We start from the raw sequence: 19,333 nt of genomic DNA, 5'->3' as shown, positions 1-19,333 counted from the left end.
GTGTCTATGTATTGTGACTGTATGTTTGTCTTTTAACCACTGAAGCACAAATGAAGTTCCGAAAGGAAAATAAAGTAGTTTGAAGTTGAAGTTGAAGTTGAATCCTTTTCCAGCTACACACACGTCTCCCGCGAGCAAGAGCGTCATTTCCTAATTTCAGCTGAGGAGAATGTGTGTGATTGGATTAGGCCCTACTAATGCATTTCCTGGCTTGCCCATTGAGAGAGAGAGAGAGAGAGAGTGTAAGGAAACGGAGTGGAGTGAGGGGGCTGCCCTGGGGCCAACATTCCACCACAACAATAGATTCCTGTCCCCGGGATAACGAGCTGCTTGTGTGGCACAAGCCGTCTAAAAGCTGTCTGTCTCTTCTATTTAAAGGGGCATATAGTTTTAACTGACTTTGGATTGTGCAAAGAAGGCGTTTCCCAGGCCGACACCACCTCTACGTTCTGCGGGACACCGGAGGTATAATCCTTTCTCCACTGCCAGTTTTGTGCCCATGTTTTTCTTTTAGTTTTTTTTTTTTTTTAAGTCTCACCTTCAGTGTCAAACTAACAATTATTAACTTAGGTTTTTGGAATAAAATGTGGTTAATAATTAGTATAAGCTGTCTGGGGGCCCCATATGCAAGGGGATAATGAGTAATGTTTTGCTGACATGCATTACGTTTATTTTTTATTAAAAAAAATAGAAAATTAAGAACAGAAATTATTAAATGATGATGGTTGTTTTTTTTATTTAATCAGAAGCAACGTTCTGAATTGTAATGGAAACGGACGAGAATGCCATCTGCTCAATAGAACAAACTGACACTGGATCTCAGTGTGATATATAGAGAAGGCTTCTTCAGCAGGGAGATACAGAGTTAAAAGCCTTTATTAAGTGACTGAATTGTGACGTTGGTCTGGTGGCGGTGGTCTCTCCTCTCCACAGTACTTGGCTCCAGAGGTGCTGAGGAAGCAGCCGTACGACAACACAGTGGACTGGTGGTGTCTGGGCTCTGTGCTCTACGAGATGCTCTTTGGCCTGGTGAGTTATTACACTGGGCCTCCTTCTAACAGCATCTGTTTGTAGCTTATTGTGCAGTTGAGTTATTACACTGGACCTCCTTCTAACAGCATCTGTCTGTAGCTTATTGTGCAGTTGAGTTATTACACTGGACCTCCTTCTAACAGCATCTGTCTGTAGCTTATTGTGCAGTTGAGTTATTACACTGGACCTCCTCCTAACAGCATCTGTCTGTAGCTTATTGTGCAGTTGAGTTATTACACTGGACCTCCTTCTAACAGCATCTGTCTGTAGCTTATTGTGCAGTTGAGTTATTACACTGGACCTCCTTCTAACAGCATCTGTCTGTAGCTTATTGTGCAGTTGAGTTATTACACTGGACCTCCTCCTAACAGCATCTGTCTGTAGCTTATTGTGCAGTTGAGTTATTACACTGGACCTCCTTCTAACAGCATCTGTCTGTAGCTTATTGTGCAGTTGAGTTATTACACTGGACTCTTCCTCCTCCTAACAGCATCTGTCTGTAGCTTATTGTGCAGTTGAGTTATTACACTGGACTCTTCCTCCTCCTAACAGCATCTGTCTGTAGCTTATTGTGCAGTTGAGTTATTACACTGGACTCTTCCTCCTCCTAACAGCATCTGTTTGTAGCTTATTGTGCAGTTGAGTTATTACACTGGACTCTTCCTCCTTCTTGAGGCTTGTTTCCATTGTGGCCCTGGACCAGTCAGGCCATGTGGGTTTGAAAGAGAGTATTAATTTTCTCTTGAAAAGCATAATCATTCTGACCATGTAACAATAATTGATTTCCGGTTTTCAGTGGAATAATTCTTTACTTTTATACTTTAAACTTTATAAATATCACATGCACACACACACAAGTGATTTGGATTGATCTTACAACTGCAAATACATGGGCTGTCAAGAGAACAGACGTATATGGTTCCTCAGTGCAAGGGTTCAATTGTTAAAGAGATATTAAAAAATAAATGTACTTTTTTTATTTTTATTATTATAGTATATAGTGATATTTAATAATAATATAATACTTATTGTATAGCACCTTTCATGCAGAAACTGCAGCTCAAAGTGCTTCACAACAGAAAAAAGACATTAGGCGCTAACATCCCAACAGGCCACCATGTTTATGGTTTGATTCAGTTTTAAAAACAGACGATAATAAAAAAAAGAGTAAGATAGAATAGACCGAGTAAAATAGTGCAATAGTGCAGCGTTGTAGCCATGCTAGAGTATAAACCTCATATGCGTGTAGGAGCTCACACACACACACACACACACTCACACTCACACACACACACACACACACGTTTTATGGCCTCATAAAAGGCAGAGCGCCATTCATTGTCTATGGATTAACCCGCCGTCCGTCCCGTGCCGTCAGTTACACACTGTCCTCTGTCCTCTGTTTGATGCCCCAGCCTCCCTTCTACAGCCGGGACACTCACGAGATGTACGACAACATCCTCCACAAGCCTCTGCTGATGCGGCCCGGCGCCTCCAGCACGGCCTGGTCTCTGCTGCAGGCGCTGCTGGAGAAAGACGGCACCCACAGACTGGGCTCCAGGGACGACTTCGTAAGTGGTGTCGTCGTTATTATTACTCAAGTCACTCCCACACTTTCCACTACGGTTGTCTTCAGGGAGTTGGTGGTGGGTTACTACCCGGCCGTCTCTCTCTCTGCCCAAAAAGGCTTCCCCACCCCATAATAATAACCCAGAGAACCACACATGGATGAGTTGAGACACGCACTACACTGGATCGTCGTCGTTCAGGCTCCCCCTGGTGGGCAAAGTATATACAGCAGTTTAGCTGCAGTTTTATCTGATCATAGCATTTTAGTCATTTAGCTGCAGTTTTATCCAAAGCGACTTTACAAGTTTTGTACGACAAGTCGGCACGAAGGGCACAACTCTTATCAGCCTCTAATGGCCAGTTATTACTTTTAACTTTTGTCAACTTCAACTTTATTGAGAAAGACAAACTTGTGTGTGTGTGTGTTATATTAACCCTTTCAGGTGTGCAAGCTCACGCATGAGATTCGGATTTTTAGAGATGAACATCTAAACAAGGGCTACTGGCCATTGAAATGGACTGCATTTATATAGTGCTTTTATCCAGTGCGCTTTACAACCTATGTCTCACATTCACCCATTCACTCACACACACCGACGGCGGAGGCGCCCATGCAAGGTGCCAACCTGCTCATCAGGAGCACGTAGGGGTTAAGTGTCTTGTTCAAGGACGCTTCGATACACGCTGCCCGGGAGGAGCGGGAATCAAACCAGGAACCAGACGACCAATTTTAATTTTAATTTTTTTTATAATCTTTTTTCCCCCTCCTTCTTTTTCCGATTTTTCTCCCATCCCACTAGTCGTTATGCCAATTCCCAACCCCCTTCCTGGTTGTTGCACACTTTCCCCTACTGTTGGTCCGAGAGGCCGGAGACTGTCACATGCTTTCCTCCGACGCATGTGCAGCCAGCCGGCAGCCAGCCTGGCCGCTCAGATTCTCACCGGGAGAGTGTAACGTGTGGAAGGTCACACTACCTCTCTCCAGATCCTACCCTTGCTGAGCAGGCGCCCCGACCGAACTGTAGGGGATGCTGTCCACAACGCCCAGGACCCACCCACGGCTCCCCTCCCCCTAACTCAGCCAAACGAGTTAGTATAGCGATCAGCCCGAGCCAAGGCAATGCTGACTCTCCGGGAGTTGAGACCGCAGCCTCTTGCATTGGTGACGAGCACAATCTCCGCTACGCCACCTGACCGCCCCCAGACGACCACTCTTAACTCCTGAGCCACTGTCGACCAAAGCTATAGAGTTCTAGAAAAAAAGAAAAAAAAACATATATATATTTTTTTAAATAACAATAGTTGTATGTCTTCCTTTTCAGAATGAGATCAAAGCACATGGCTTCTTCTCCTCCATCAACTGGGACGATCTAGAACAGAGGAAGATCCCTCCACCGTTCACACCCAACGTGGTAAATATCACACGTCTTTTTATCTCATCGTACATTCGGTATGTATTGTGACACAAGTGACTGAAAACCAGAAATTCAAGGTCCAAAACCCTGAGAAATGAAAATCAAATGCTTTATTACCATTTGTGGGAAGGAAGGGGTTGACGAACGCACACGGCAAACTCCCGTCCACAATCCAGTACACGGAGTGGGTTCTCAGACAGGCCACAAAACAGATCATACACAGCACGTTAATGTTCTCTCTACTACTCGCATCCACCATGGATTTAAGATATAAGAATAAGATATTCCTTTATTGATCCCCTTGGGGAAATTCAGCTTGTCATAGCAGCATGGGGGAGGGGGGTACCGGCATCCATATAGCATTCCCATCACTCTCCCGATCCCTATACTTGAGAATTTAGCATGCATACAATCATGCATTTTTTTTAACTGGACATGAGCTAGCATGTTTGCCAAGAGTAATTCAGCAATATCACACGAAAGGGAGTGCCGTTATATTAAATATCAGCACGGCTGTGATTCGGTGGTAGATATTAGGCACAGGGTATCTGCAGGTTTGAACAAGTTAAATGTAAGACTTTTTAAGATCTTTTTAATACCACTTGGAGCTAGATTTTTATACCAATTTCACGACCATATTAGGAAAAACACATGGCGACACTGAACTGGCAACTGCACTTGCGCACCAATTTAAATTCTTGCGGATTCCATACGAGCTCTCGCCAGACGCACCAAGCTTCCAGTAGCCCCGCACCAATGTGAAATGAACGGTTATTAATAGGAACACCTGTGTGGCGGAGTGATACATGTAGTTAAAAGTCCCAGGGCTGTTATACAGAATACCAGCACTCACGGAATGCCTCTTGTCCAATCAAATGACTTGCTTGGAACTAACTGTTGTATAATGTAATATATATCAGATGACCTAAAGGTTTGCATCACATTTTCTTCCACTTTTTTTTCAATCTTTTTGCAGAGTTCTCCCTACGACATCACAAACTTTGATCCTGAGTTCACAGACGAGACGGTTCCCAACTCCGTCTGCTGGTCCCAGGAACATTCCATAGTCAACGCCAGTGTGATGGAGGCCGACGACGCCTTCCTGGGCTTCTCCTACGCCCCGCCCTCCTCCGACTCCTTCCTATGAAAGACTTTTCGTTGCCTGGAGTCCTTGAATTGCCTTAACCTGTCTTGATTCTTTTGACTAAAGGGAAGAATTCATACTGTGGATGAACCCGTTCTGAGAAGCCAAAGCAAACATTCGAGAGAAGACGGCACTTAGCAAAAAACATTTGGAGTGAGACGGAGTGTCGGTCAAATAAGAAGCCTTTATTTTTACCTAATTGTATTTATATAACAGATTTATATTTTTAAGAAATGGGGACCATCTGTCTTTATAAAAATGAATTGGTTGCTGGTTCATCTTGATCCTGTTAAAGAGGTTCTCAAAACAAACCGTTTGACAGAAGAAAATAAGCCTTGTTGAATGGAGCAAGAATCTCCACTCACATTTAAATACATGCTCCACAAATGATTTATCGTCAAAGATTGAAATAGTTAAGTGGATACACATTTTCACAACTCTGTTCTTCTTGACAAGATGGACTGTGTTTGTTTGTCCCTGGTAATGTTTTCTCATAACATTTACTGTAAAGGTATGATATTCATTTAGGATGAATTCAGTTTTCAGCTGGAAATTGGGATTACTTGAGAGGTCACTGAATAGCGCATTTTATTTGACAGGTCATTTCAATGCATTCTCTGTGGTAAATATTGTAGATATCTGTTGTTTTCTTTCTTCATCGGTGGCCTTATGTCTTTTGAAACACTCAGATTGTGATTTATTGTTTTTTTTGTTGCTTATTTGCTACGCTTCATCTCACCGTAACATTTACTCATCATCACAAAAATAAGCATTTAATGCTATCTAAGTGCAATGCTTTGGTTCGCCAAGCAATGTATGTACTGCTGCACAATAAAAACTGTATATATAACTATAGCCTATATATAAAATATAGCTACAGATCTACAATCATTGAATGGACTTTGTGTGTGTGTGTGAGAGAGAGAGAGAGAGAGAGAGAGAGAGATTCTAAAGGTCAGAGAAAACGGAATAATGGAAAATAACATACCTGTAGAGAACATTACCTGATAAAAAAAAAGATAACTCATGAATGGTCAGTGGTCACCATGGCATTGATTGATTGATTGATTGAACATTTTATTAACAGATTGCAGAATTGGTACAATACAGTACAGCTCAATACACACAATTGTTAAGGGGATGCAGACCATCAGGGTCCCCCATTTTCAATTCATAGTGACATTTATGACATACAGATAGACAGTACTGCTACATCTATACATTTATATGACATACCAGATTTACAAATACAGTACTGTTTGTGATACAAAAAGAGTCCAAAAAAGAGAGTATATATATTTGACGTAGAAACGGTACATTGGAGGAGGTGGGGGGGGGGGGGCAACTGTTGCTGAGTCGCGAGCTCAAGTCAGCTGACCTATCTTTCATCTCGCTATTAGCATATTTATTGTGGATGAAACATGGACGACGTTTTATCGTTAAAAGAATCCGTGTTGTCCTATCTAGACAGAAGCGGTGCCCTTCTCAAACTGGCCGAGGACTGTAAGGCGTTTAACGATGGTAAGGTGTTCAGGTCACTTCACTAGATCAGCTGACGAGTCTGACGTGGAAGTCTGAGGCTGTTGCAACAACATGGTGGATCTACTGTGATGTTTCTTGTTGATCTGTGAAGCCCATGGGGGCAATACGTTGTGATTTCGGGGCTATACAAACATTTGACGCTATTTATGATGAATTGAAAATGGGGGACCCACCCTGATGTAAACAAGACGAAAGTCTTTCTCTGGTCTGCATCCCCTTAACAATTGTGTGTATTGAGCTGTACTGTATTGTACCCATTCTGCAATCTGTTAATAAAATTTTCAATCAAAACGGGTTGTTGTTACGTCGTGAGCTTTTAATATAAAAGTGAAAGGGCATGAGGTTTATATTCTGGTTCAGACGTAAACTGTTATGTCTTGATAAAAGCAGTGCCCCATTAGCCACCACAGATTGGAGGGTAAATATGTGCATCAGCTAGCATCTTTTAGTTTTGATTGATTGATTGATTGAAAATGTTATTAACAGATTGCAGAATGGGTACAATACAGTACAGCTCAATACACACAATAGTTAAGGGGATGCAGACCAGAGAAAGACTTTCGTCTTGTTTACATCAGGGTCCCCCATTTTCAATTCATCATAACATAACATATATGGTCTGCTCTTTGGAGCTCTAGTTTATGTTTATGTTTATTTAGGATCCCCATTAGCTTTTGCACTTGACAAAAGCTATTCTTCCTAGTTTATTTTTTATTTTTTATTATTGGTCTTTTTCCCCCTCCATTTTTCCTCCGATTTTCTCCCATCCCAATGTTAGTCGTATGCCAATTCCCAGTCCCCTTCCTGGTCGCTGCGCACTTACCCCCCACAGTCAGATCATCTGGGAGAGTGGAGGCTACCACGTGCTTCCTCCGACACACGTCCAGCCAATCACCGCTTCTTTTCACCTGGCAGCGCGGATCCTCATCGAGAGGGCGTAGCGTGTGGGAGGACCACACTATCCCCCTCAAGTCCAATCCGCGCTTAGCAGGCGCCCCGACCGAACTGTAGGAGTCGCTGTTTACAACGACCCGGACCCACCCCGCCAGCTTCTCCCACCCTCTGATACAGCCAATTGTATCAGTGCAGACGGCCAGCCAAGCTGGTGACAACCCCGGAGCTGTGAGCTGGACTCGAACAGGCGAATCCAGCTCACAGCTCCGGGGTTGGTGACGAACGCAATCTCCGCTCGGCCACCTAACCGCCCTTCTTCCTAGTTTTCTGACCTTTCCCCCCGTCCAGACCAGCAGCAGAGCGAGGCAGTCTACAGGTTTTCTATCAGCGTGAATCCCTCCGATGTCATAGAATTGGATCCTAGATTAGGTGACTGTGTCCTCCATGACCCCACCAAAGCCACAGCCCTGTTTCAGTCCGTAAGTAAATACATATTTGTGGTCAAGTCACCTCACCTGAAAATTCTCAGATTCTGGAGTCAATCAGAGATGAATGATTTTATGCATTTCCTCATGCAGGTTTGTTTCCTATCAATAAAGACACTTTCCCTCATTGAAAAAATACATACACAGAGTCAGGTAAGGATTAAATGTGTGTGTGTGTGTGTGTGTGTGTGTGTCATTATCAGCTCTTGGTAATTGACAACAGTGATGTCTCGGAGCACCTGCTGACTTAGCCCTGGCCTACCTATCCTTACAATATACCATCACACCTTCATTTTTAGGTAGTTGGATTCTCATCTCAGGCACTTTGACAGTTTGTCCACCTGGCCGTTATTCTTTAGGTGAATGTAATTCTGAAGTTGACACACCTGCCTCCCTTCCCGGAATACACGCTGGACCTGTGCGCCTTCCCGCGTGGCTACGGCCCCATGAGGCCTGTTGTCATGGAAGGCCTGGTCATCGCCATCACAAGGGTCACCAAGTACACCCAGGGGGCCAGGTTTCTCTGTACTGACGAGGACTGTCCCGCCTCTACAGGTACTGTTATCTTGACAACAGCAGGGAAGATCATCACTGTGCGGCTGATTGGCGCAGTGGGCAAGGCGCTCGCCACTAACGCAGGATACGCTGGGTTCGAGCCCAGCTCTCGGCTACCGGCTGGCCGGTCGTTCATACTAACACAATTGGCAAGTGCTAGAGGGTGGGAAAGCCGGTGGGTGGGGATTTGACGTTGTGGACAGCGGCTCCTACAGGTCCGGTGCGGCGGAAGCAGGAAGTAGCGGGGGCAGCGTGAGCCTCCCACGCGTTACTCCTCGCCACTGAGAGTTCGAGCTGCTGCGGTGAAAAGATGCGACAGGCTGCCTCCTCGTGTACCGGAGGGGACACGTGATGCAAGGCTTCTGTCCTCACTACAGCCGACCAGTGGGAGGCATAGTCTAGCAACGTTCAAGACAGGGGAGGGAAGAATTGGATAATACGAAATTGCGATGGGAGAAAAATAGAAAAATGGGGAGAAAAAGTGGATACAAAAAAAGGGAAGATCATCACCCGCCTCTCTGGGTTCTCATTACATCTGTACAGGGTCAAACATTAGCATGGGCTCGGGGGTAAAAAAAAAAAAGGTTCATGAAATGGCCCAGAAACTACAACGAGGGAGCAAAAAGTGAGAGTCCACTTTTTTGTATGTAGGTTATTTCACTTAGTAGTGCACATCTGTCAAGACGAGTGTTTTCTAAAAATGCAATTGCCCTACTTCATGGGTGAGCGTGTTCCAATAGAAATGAGGAAAATAACAGCACCTTTTAATCAGAAAACCAATGGGGATGCACAGGTGAAAACGCAGGAAGATAGGATTAACAGCAGGGTGGGGGGTGGGGGGGGGATGTCTGCCTACTCTGTGTCTTTGTCATGCTTTTTCCAAGCAGTAGCAGATTTGAGCTCTGAAATGATAGATCTGTGTTTTTTTCAAGCAGTAACAGTATATATAGATAGTCTATGGAACACTCAGGTTCAGAATAACAGAGTCTTTAATTAGTAGTTTAATTGACGCTCGTGCTCGTCTCCCTATGGTTTCTCTCTTGTTGCTGTTCTTAGCTCTATTCTATTTAAATCTTTCAAAAATGTTCTTATGTACCCCAGTTGCTATTGCATGTACATATTTGTGTTTTATTACACGACGTATATGTTCATACATACCAACTATTTCGCCTGTTTTATTCTCCACCCACCGATCATCCATAGCAACACTATTATCACCGACATCCAAGAAGGGTGCCTTTTCTCAGTCCCTGCCCCACAATGGTGGCATGAACTACCCACCCCAGTTAGGACAGTCGAAACCCCTCCAATCTTTCGCCGTCGACTAAAGACGCACTTCTTCAACCACTATCTGAAATAGATTTCTTTTTTTTTTATTAAAAAAAACTCTAACTCTAACTAACCTTACTGTCATGCACTAATAAACTAACCTACACTGTAGCACTCAACACTTTGATGAACATTGTTACTCAGATGATAGAGTTGTGCCCTTCCTGATGACTTGTCGTACAGAACTTGTAAGTCGCCTTGGATAAAAGCGTCAGCTAAATGACTAAATGTAAGGGGGATCCCCCCTTGAACGGCCCTTCTAAGATTTCTCTCCTCCACATTGCCTGTGGTGCTTTTTTCCTATTGCTAGGTTTTTCCTTACCTTCGCTGGCGTATGTCTGGGAGTGTTTTTTTTTGGATTTCATGATGTTTTTCTTTGTTTGTTCTTGATTTATTGTGATGTTTCTTCTTGACTTATTTAAAGAAAACTTGTCCAGCCCATGGGGACATTAACCTGTGATTGCGGGCTTTTACAAATACATTTGATTTGATTTGATTAGAGTTTATTCTGATATATGTGGGGATTCCACTCGTTCCCTACCACTGCCTCCAGGGTTCAGACACGTCCGGGTCCACGCCCCCGGGGCCACAGAGTCCGCCACCGTCAGGAGTGACTTCAGCTGTCGCATATGCCGCTCTCCCCTCAAAGAGGACGTCAAGTTCAGGGTCCTGGGAGGTGAGAGCGGTGTTTTTCAGTGCGCCCCCGTCCTCGAGATGCACCCATTATACCACTATTTCACTCTCAGTACTGACTCTTGAGTTTAAAAGAACACGCCAACATTTTGGGAAATTAGCTTACCGTCTTCTCCAGAGAGAGACAAGAAGATAGATACCAGTCTCCTCTCTGTGCGTTCAGTTGAAAGCTATCTGGCTGCACGCTAGCCTAGCTTAGCACAATGAATGGAAGCGGACATGGCCGGTTAGCCTATAGGCATTGTCCAACTAACACCTCTCCCGAAGGCTAACCGGCCATGTCCGCTTCCAGTGTCCGATTTTTTTTTTTATAAATCTTTCATTGAGGAATGTCTTTCTTTGTCGAAAATGCCAAAAAAGAAAATCACATTGCTTTGATCTCTGACACGTCGCACACACTCTTGGTATTGAGTTTTAGCATATGAGAAATCGTTTGAGACAGATATCGGCCCAATATCTGATACTGGTATCTGTGCATCCCCAGACTGAATTATATGACTTGGTTTCTCGGTTGTGTGTCAGATAAGCAGCTGGTGGAGCTCATCCACATCAAAGCCCTGGATGTCCTGAGTGTCTGTCCCCAGAGCTCCCTCCGGTATCAGTCTGTCACCCTGTTCCTCAGAGGTAGGTTCACAACTTCACCTCATATAGTATAGGCCTGCTAGTGTGCAGTGAAAATATAGTCATGGCGTTAACCCTTTCACTACCACATTAACCGTCTGTAGTAAATGGTAAGTGGCTGCATTTATATAGCCTTTTTATCCGAAGCGCTTTACAATTTGTTCCTCACATTTTACCCATTCACTCACACATTCACACACCGACGGCGAAGGCAACCATGCAAGGTGCCAACCTGCGCATCGGGAGCAATTAGGGGTTAAGTAGTGTCTTGCTCAAGGACACATCGACACGCTGCCCGGGAGGAGCGGGAATCTAACCGGGAATCTCCGGATTGCCAGACGACTGCTCTACCTCCCGAGCCACTTTTGCCCCGGGTGTGTGGTAGTGAAAGGGTTAACCTTCTGTAGTGTGGTAGTGAAAGGGTTAACCTTCTGTAGTGTGGTTGTGAAAGGGTTAACCTTCTGTAGTGTGGTTGTGAAAGGGTTAACCCTTTGTCGTGTGGCAGCGAAACTGAAATAAAATTTCTCAATTTCAACATTGTTATTTATTTAGAAAATGTATTGTTGTAACACACCACACAAAATAGCAATAGCATGATCATGTATTATGTTTTTAAATGTTTAAATATCAACATTATCTCGCCAGCCCAAGACCCAAGAGATGGGACAGTAATATATATATTTGTGGAAAAGGCTCCCTCTTGTCTAGTAATATTTTTTTTTTATCCACTTTTTCTCCCATTTTTCTATTTTTCTCCCATCCCAATTTCGTATCGTCCAATTCAACCCTCCCCTGTCACGAACGCTGTTTCTTGCCTCCCACAAGCCGGCTGCAATGTGGACTAAGCCATACATAGCACGAGTCCCCTCCGGTACTTGAGGTAACAGCAGTCGCATCTTTTCACCTGCGCAGTGCGATCTTTCAGCGTCAGGGGTCTGCGCTTTGGAGGGGCGCCGCCCCCCCTATCGCTTCCTGATTCTACTGCGCAGGCGCACCAACCGACCTGTAGGAGTCACTGTCCACAACGCCCGATCCCCACCCAGTTTCCCACCCCCTAATACTGCCAATGTGTATTAGTACGGACGACCAGCTAAACTGAAAGCAATATGGAGCGCTGGGCTCGAACAGGCGAACCCAGCGTCTCCAGTATTCGTGGTGAGCGCCTTGCCCACTGCACCACGTAGCCGCCCGCCTTGTCTAGTAAATATTACACTCTTGTACTAAACATGTAAAGGTACCGAAACTTGGTACCGATTGATCTAGCGTGAATCGGTACTCTGTTGGTACCATTAAAAGTACCGAGTTCGGTACCCAACCCTAATAGCGTCAGGGACGACTGGACCCACACGACAGCAGGACGTGCCGTGGAGCGCACCCCGTTACATAACCACAGCGCCATCTACAGGACATGCCGTGGAGCGCACCCCGTTACATAACCACAGCGCCATCTACTGTGCTGGGCCTTTATTCTCGCCGTTTATCTTTATTTTGATCGTACCATGTGCTCGGCTAAAATGTAGTATTGTAATGAAAATGTTTGTGAAATGTGAAATTTTTTAGTAATAGGGGCTGTAATTAATTCTATTTTCAAGACGGTCCGATTAGCTTCGGGGGGGGGGGGGGGGGGTTGTTAATTTTCTCTCTAACGTTCCAAATGAGCTTGATCTTGGAACACAAACTCAGTGGGGTAGAGTTGAAATAAATCAAGCTTTCGAGTGGCGAGCTGCTGCGTGCAGATGTTCGGTGTTGTCGTCCCCCTCCAGTAGCTCCCTACGCCGATGACTCTCGGCGCTAGAATTAGCATATTCTGTCGACCCAGTCCTTCAGAGGAACTCTATACACACAGGGCTCCCCGTTAGTCAACGTATATGTTAATAAGTGTGTAAGGAACACTCATTAGCTGCCTGCACACAGTGGGATCTTTGTTCCGAAGGGGCTCGCTCTGTGCTGCTCTTGGCAGCGAGCGTGTAGGTGGCATCATGCATGTTTCTACTATAATCAGCGCAGGACAGGCCAGGACGGAACGAACAACCTCTCCTGAGGGTTATTATTTCGTACGTTTCCTCTTAGATGAGCTGTGTAACTCGATGAGGATCGGACGGCTCTACAGGGTGCTGGGCGTGCCCGCCCACGTCCACGACTGGCCCAGGATCACCTGGAGCGTGGAGGCCAATCGCGTGCAGCCGTGGGAGCCAGACTGTAAGAACTCACATCGGTTCATTAAATCCTGCTCCTAATCTGTGCAAATACCAGCTTGCTTTCACACACACGCATGTTGTACATAACATTTGTACAGCTTACGACACAGGGGTACTTTTCTTAAAGATCCACTTGCCGAATTTCCCACGAAAACAGAGCCAGATAAAGGTTTTTATTTTCACATCACTTTATCATGTTACGTCACTTTATCATGTAAATGGTAAATGGCTGCTTTTTTTATATAGCAGCTTTTGTCCGAAGCGCTTTACAATTTGTTTCTCACATTTTTACCCATTCACTCACACATTCACACACCGACAAGCAGAGGCGACCATGCAAGGTGCCGACCTGCTCATCGGGAGCAATTAGGGGTTAAGTGTCTTGGTCAAGGACACATCGACACGCTGCCCGGGAGGAGCGGGAATCGAACCGGGAACCTCCGGATTGCCAGACGACTGCTCTACCTCCTGATGCCACTGTCGCCCCATGTCATCATGTCACATCACTTTATCATGTCACATGATCACTTTCTCATGTCACATGATCACTTTATCATGTCACATGATCACTTTCTCATGTCACATGATCACTTTCTCATGTCACATGATCACTTTCTCATGTCTTGGGCCTCCTTCGCTGCATTTATTCAATTTGACATTTTAGACCAGTACTTCAGTAACATCTCACCCCAACTCCACCCACAGATCCACAGAACATCAGTGGTAACTTCCAGGCTCTCTTGACGGCCACGGCCGGTTCTGCCTGGAGGTTCTCTGCCGCGGTGGCTAACTGGTTCGGGTCAGCCGTGGTCCCTCCAGGCCTGCACAGCGCTCTGAAACTGAGCCTGCTGCTGAGCCTGGTCCAAACAGACACGTTCCACCACCTGGACCTGTTGGTTCTGACCGCTGACACCCTCGTACTGGACAGGTACTGTGGGATGATGCCACTGTATGCATACTGCATACTGCATGTACTGGAATCCCTTTCTTAATCCTCCTAGTTCCACAACATTGAGGTTCCTAAGAATAATAAGAGTACTATAGACCTGACTCGAAGCGGAAAAGGAACGTAAATCCTAGTCAGAACAACGGGGCAGACTACAATATATTTGCATTTGTTAGCCATGCTAGCGATCTAAACAATCAATCCATGCCAAAGCTAGATATGTAAAAGGCGAAAGACTCACACTCACAGCCATGCGGATTTGGCTAAATGACATCCAGCTGTCTTCGTTTGAAACAACTTTTAGTCAGAGGAGTGTCATGGTTTCTCCATAGAGCCCGTGCGTGTGTGTGTTTTATTATTATTATTATTATTATTATTATTATTATTATTATTATTATTATTATTATTATTATTATTATTATTATTATTATTATTATTATTGTTTTCTTTTCTCCAGGCTGCTGACCTACAGCTTGGGCCTGGCGGGGCGTGGCGTCCGGCACCAGGGCTCAGGGGAGGTCTTCGTGTCTCTGTCCCGTGATGACCATGGAGCTGGCACCGCCAACATCCACGCCGGCTCTGCCCTGCTGGCCACGGGGGGCATCTGCCTGCTGGGAGACCTGGGCTGCTACAAGAAGGACAAGATGGATGCCATTCAGTCAGGTACAGCCATAGATATATATAGAACACTAGATAGCTTAAGGCGGAGTCACCAGCGTCACTGAACCGCCGCCATCTTGGGGGGGTCAGCCTTGAGTGAGAGTGAGTGAGCTGCACAGACAAAAATACTCATAACTCGCTGAAATATTGACGGATTTACAAACGGTTTATTACAAGCATTATTAACGTGGCTATGATTCAAGCGGTTTGTAAAAAAAAACATCTTTAAATATTTCTTTTTATTTATAAGTATGCAGTATCATAACTACATCTTTGATGTTTATAGCAAACCAACCGTTTGTAAATCCGTCAATATTTCAGCGAGTTATGAGTATTTTTGTCTGTGCAGCTCACTCACTCTCACTCAAGGCTGACTCTCCCAAGATGGCGGCGGTTCAGTGACGTCGCTCTCCATTGGCCGGCAGCGCGGGCATGCTATCTAGTGTTCTATATATATCTATGGGTACAGCCATAGACATAAAGGCTAGATGACTCACCCGCGCTGCTGGCCAATGGAGATCGACATTGCCACATGGTGGCCATCTTGCCACAGGCAGCACGCCCACTCATAACATGAATGGTGTATGGCAGCATGTACTATTGAAATAACCATAGCTTGCTCAATTTTCTTATAATGGACTTTCATATGAAAATAATTTCAACATGTCCAGGCATCCTGAATCATAGCCATGTTATTAACGTTTGTAATAAACCAAACCGTTTGTAAATCGGTTGAAGACTTAGCAAGCTGTGGTTATTTCAATTGTACATGATTGCAACATAGACATTCATGTTATGAGTGGGCGTGCTGCCTGTGACAAGATGGCCACCAGTGAACTACGCTGGAGACTCCGCCTTGCACCATCTAGTTATATATATCTATGGGTTCAGCACCCAGGGGGTTTGTAGATGGTCCTGTGTAGCTCAATAGGTAGAGCCTCCAAGCTACAAACACTGCCCCCCCCCCACCCACGAACCCCCTCCAATGTACAGTAAATGACCAAGTATGGTTGTCAATATTCCAATGTACAGTTTTGCTTGTATAGTTGTACAGTGTTCCCCCCCCCCCCTCCTGCCCACCCACCGAACCACCTCCAATGTACAGTCCCCCCCGCCACCAACCCAACCTCCCCAATGTACAGTTTTTACGTCAAATGTATATACTCTTTTCTGGACTCTTTTTGTATCACAAACAGTACTGTATTTGCAAATCTGGTATGTCATAAATGTATAGATGTAGCAGTACTGTCTATCTGTATGTCATGTAACAAAAAACAAACTGGTCAGACTACTGCTTGACCTTACTCCTAGAACCCACCTCACCCCTGCCCACTTTGACAACCTAGGATGGCTTAGAGTAGACGACAGAGTACAACAACTTGCAATGGGCCTGGTCTACAAGATACACTACACGACCAAGGTACCCATGTACATGTCAAAATACTTCCCAAAGGTCAGTGAATACCACGATCACAACACCAGAGGGAGCTCCACAAATCATGTTAAACCCAGATTCGGCTCAAATAAGGGACTAAACACGTTTCGCAATTATGCCACATCAATGTGGAACGCCCTACCTAAAGCTGTAAAGGAATGTGGATCACTACCCACTTTCAAAACCTCTCTCAAGGGACACCTACGTGAGACTGCAATTCAACACTGGCCCCTGTAAATATCCTAACCCAACCCCCTCCAATGTACAGTCATTTACCTAGTATGGTTTTGTCAATAGTTCAATGTACAATTGTGTTTGTTTGTACAGTGTCTCCTCCCCCCCCCCCCTCAATGTACAGTGTTACTTGTTTATACAGTGTGCCCCCCGCCCCCCCCCCCCCCCCAACCACCTCCAATGTAAATTACCCAGTATGGTTGTCAATATCCCAATGTACCCAACCCCCCCCACCCAACCTCCTCCAATGTACAGTTTCTACGTCAAATGTATATACTCCCTTTTCGTGACTCCTTCTGTATCACAAACAGTACTGTATTTGCAAATCTGGTATGTCATAAATGTATAGATGTAGCAGTACTGACTATCTGTATGTCATGTATGTCATATATGTCTATATGAATTGAAAATGGGGGACCCTGATGGAAACAAGACAAACGTCTTTCTCAGGTCTGCATCCCCTTAACAATTGTATGTATTGAGCCGTACTGTATTGTACCCATTCTGCAATCTGTTAAATAAAGTTTTCATTCATTCATTCATTCATTCATTCATTCATTCATTCATTCATTCATTCATGTATGTCATATATGTCCTGATGAATTGAAAATGGGGGACCCTGATGTAAACAAGACGAAAGTCTTTCTCTGGTCTGCATCCCCTTAACAATTGTGTGTATTGGGCTGTACTGTACTGTACCCATTCTGCAATCTGTTAATAAAGTTTTCAATCAATCAATCAATCAATCAATGCCATTGGGACCACCCACACTATGAATGTATGAACTGATGGTATCGCAAAGGCGCTTTGGAATAAAAGCATCCAGAAAATGTGATATGGATGATCAGCAGAGTTATCTTCATAGCAGAGTTATGTTCTGTGTGCAGGTCTTGATTGGCCTCCACTCAGTTTTAGAACTATAACTGAATCCACTCCCTCAGCGCTCGAGAGCCGGACGGTGTCTGTGTTCATCCCCGGTAAGAAGTACGGCGAGGACACCGACCAGCAGCTCTCCTTCCCGCTCCAGTGCAGCTTCTGGGCGCTGACGGACACCACGCTCCCCCCCCGCAGGCCCGGCAGGGGCGACTGTGCCGTGATGGGAACCGCGGTGGGTTCACACGTTTAACACTCATTTAAAGGAACACGCCAACATTTGGGGAAATAAGCTTACCGTGTTCTCCAGAGAGAGACAAGAAGATGGATACCAAGGGCGGCTACGTGGTGCAGTGGGCAAGGCGCTCACCACGAATACTGGAGACGCTGGGTTCGCCTGTTCGAGCCCAGCGCTCCACATTTGCTTTCAGTTTAGCTGGTCGTCCGTACTAATACACATTGGCCGTATTAGGGGGTGGGAAACTGATGGGTGGGGATCGGGCGTTGTGGACAGTGACTCCTACAGGTCGGTTGGTGCGCCTGCGCAGTAGAATCAGGAAGCGATGGGGGCGGCGCCCCTCCAAAGCACAGACCCCTGACACTGAGAGATCGAGCTGCGCAGGTGGAAAGATGCGACTGCTGTTACCTCGAGTATCGGAGGGGACTTGTGCTATGTATGACTTAGTCCACATTGCAGCCGGCTTGTGGGAGGCAAGAAACAGCGTTCGAGACAGGGGAGGGTTGAATTGGATGATACGAAATTGGGATGGGAGAAAAATAGAAAATGGGAGAAAAAGTGGATAAAAAAAAAAGAAGATAGATACCAGTTTCCTCTCTGTGCGTTCAGTAGAAAGCTATCTGGCTGCACGTTAGCCTAGCTTAGCACAATTAATGGAAGCGGACAGTGCCGGTTAGCCTTCGGGAGAGGTGTTAGTTGGACAATGCCTAGGCTAACCGGCACTGTCCGCTTCCATTCATTGTGCTAAGCTAGGCTAGCGTGCAGCCAGATAGCTTTCAACTGAACGCACAGAGAGGAGACTGGTATCTATCTTCTTGTCTCTCTCTGGAGAAGACGGTAAGCTAATTTCCCCAAATGTTGGCGTGTTCCTTTAACCAGGCAAGCTGACTGATAATAATACAGTGTTATTTACAGCAATGGAGTTGCACACACAGTCACCTGGGAGCTCCACAGCACAACCAACCACAGTCTTGTACCGCTGGCCACTGAGCCACTCCACTGGAACAGTTGTGGGGATCAAGTGCCTTGCTCAAGGGCACAGTGTCAGTTGTTTTTTTGAGGGGCAGGAGAGTGGCTCTCATTCACTTCACCCACCTTGGTCTGGTGGGGATTTGAACTGGCAACCTTTCAGTCACAAGTTCGCCTCTCTAACCCGTTGCCTCTAGCCATACTGTCAGAGTACCCTAACATAGTACACCTAAAAGATGTTCAGCTTGTTCCTCGTCAGATTTTACCATAGTACACCTAAAAGATGCTCAGCTTGTTCCTCGTCAGCTTTTACCATAGTACACCTAAAAGATGTTCAGCTTGTACCTTAGGATTTTCAAATGTCACAGTACCGTACCATAGCTTTTTTTTTTTAATCCACTTTTTCTCCCCATTTTTCTATTTTTCTCCCATCCCAATTTCGTATTATCCAATTCTTCCCTCCCCTGTCTTGAACGTTGCTAGACTATGCCTCCCACTGGT

At 45.3% G+C, this 19,333-nt stretch overlaps 2 protein-coding genes across 2 annotated transcripts in view; both read left to right on the top strand.

Moving 5' to 3' along the window:
- The window catches only part of sgk3 (serum/glucocorticoid regulated kinase family member 3), a 42,611-nt gene extending 36,184 nt beyond the window's left edge, over window positions 1–6,427 (top strand). The window contains exons 13-17 of the mRNA XM_084326457.1: window positions 379–465; window positions 934–1,029; window positions 2,448–2,603; window positions 3,924–4,013; window positions 4,993–6,427. Of these exons, the coding sequence (XP_084182583.1) occupies window positions 379–465; window positions 934–1,029; window positions 2,448–2,603; window positions 3,924–4,013; window positions 4,993–5,163 (600 nt within the window). The 3' untranslated portion in view covers window positions 5,164–6,427. The remainder of the gene's footprint in view (window positions 1–378; window positions 466–933; window positions 1,030–2,447; window positions 2,604–3,923; window positions 4,014–4,992) is intronic.
- Window positions 6,428–6,581: 154 nt separating this feature from the next.
- Window positions 6,582–19,333, top strand: part of mcmdc2 (minichromosome maintenance domain containing 2) — a gene marked incomplete at both ends in the record, with an annotated part of 30,370 nt that continues 17,618 nt past the window's right edge. The window contains 10 exons of the mRNA XM_084326371.1: window positions 6,582–6,686; window positions 7,950–8,075; window positions 8,175–8,234; window positions 8,441–8,636; window positions 10,519–10,641; window positions 11,181–11,282; window positions 13,350–13,478; window positions 14,183–14,405; window positions 14,881–15,086; window positions 17,694–17,860. Coding sequence (XP_084182497.1) covers window positions 6,582–6,686; window positions 7,950–8,075; window positions 8,175–8,234; window positions 8,441–8,636; window positions 10,519–10,641; window positions 11,181–11,282; window positions 13,350–13,478; window positions 14,183–14,405; window positions 14,881–15,086; window positions 17,694–17,860 — 1,437 coding nt within the window. The remainder of the gene's footprint in view (window positions 6,687–7,949; window positions 8,076–8,174; window positions 8,235–8,440; window positions 8,637–10,518; window positions 10,642–11,180; window positions 11,283–13,349; window positions 13,479–14,182; window positions 14,406–14,880; window positions 15,087–17,693; window positions 17,861–19,333) is intronic.

The sequence above is a fragment of the Notolepis coatsorum genome (genome assembly GCF_963971535.1).
Source record: "Notolepis coatsorum genome assembly, chromosome: 12".
Taxonomy (NCBI): domain Eukaryota; kingdom Metazoa; phylum Chordata; class Actinopteri; order Aulopiformes; family Paralepididae; genus Notolepis; species Notolepis coatsorum.
The sequence above is the reverse complement of the archived record's forward strand: the minus strand, read 5'-3'. Positions and strand labels throughout refer to the sequence as shown.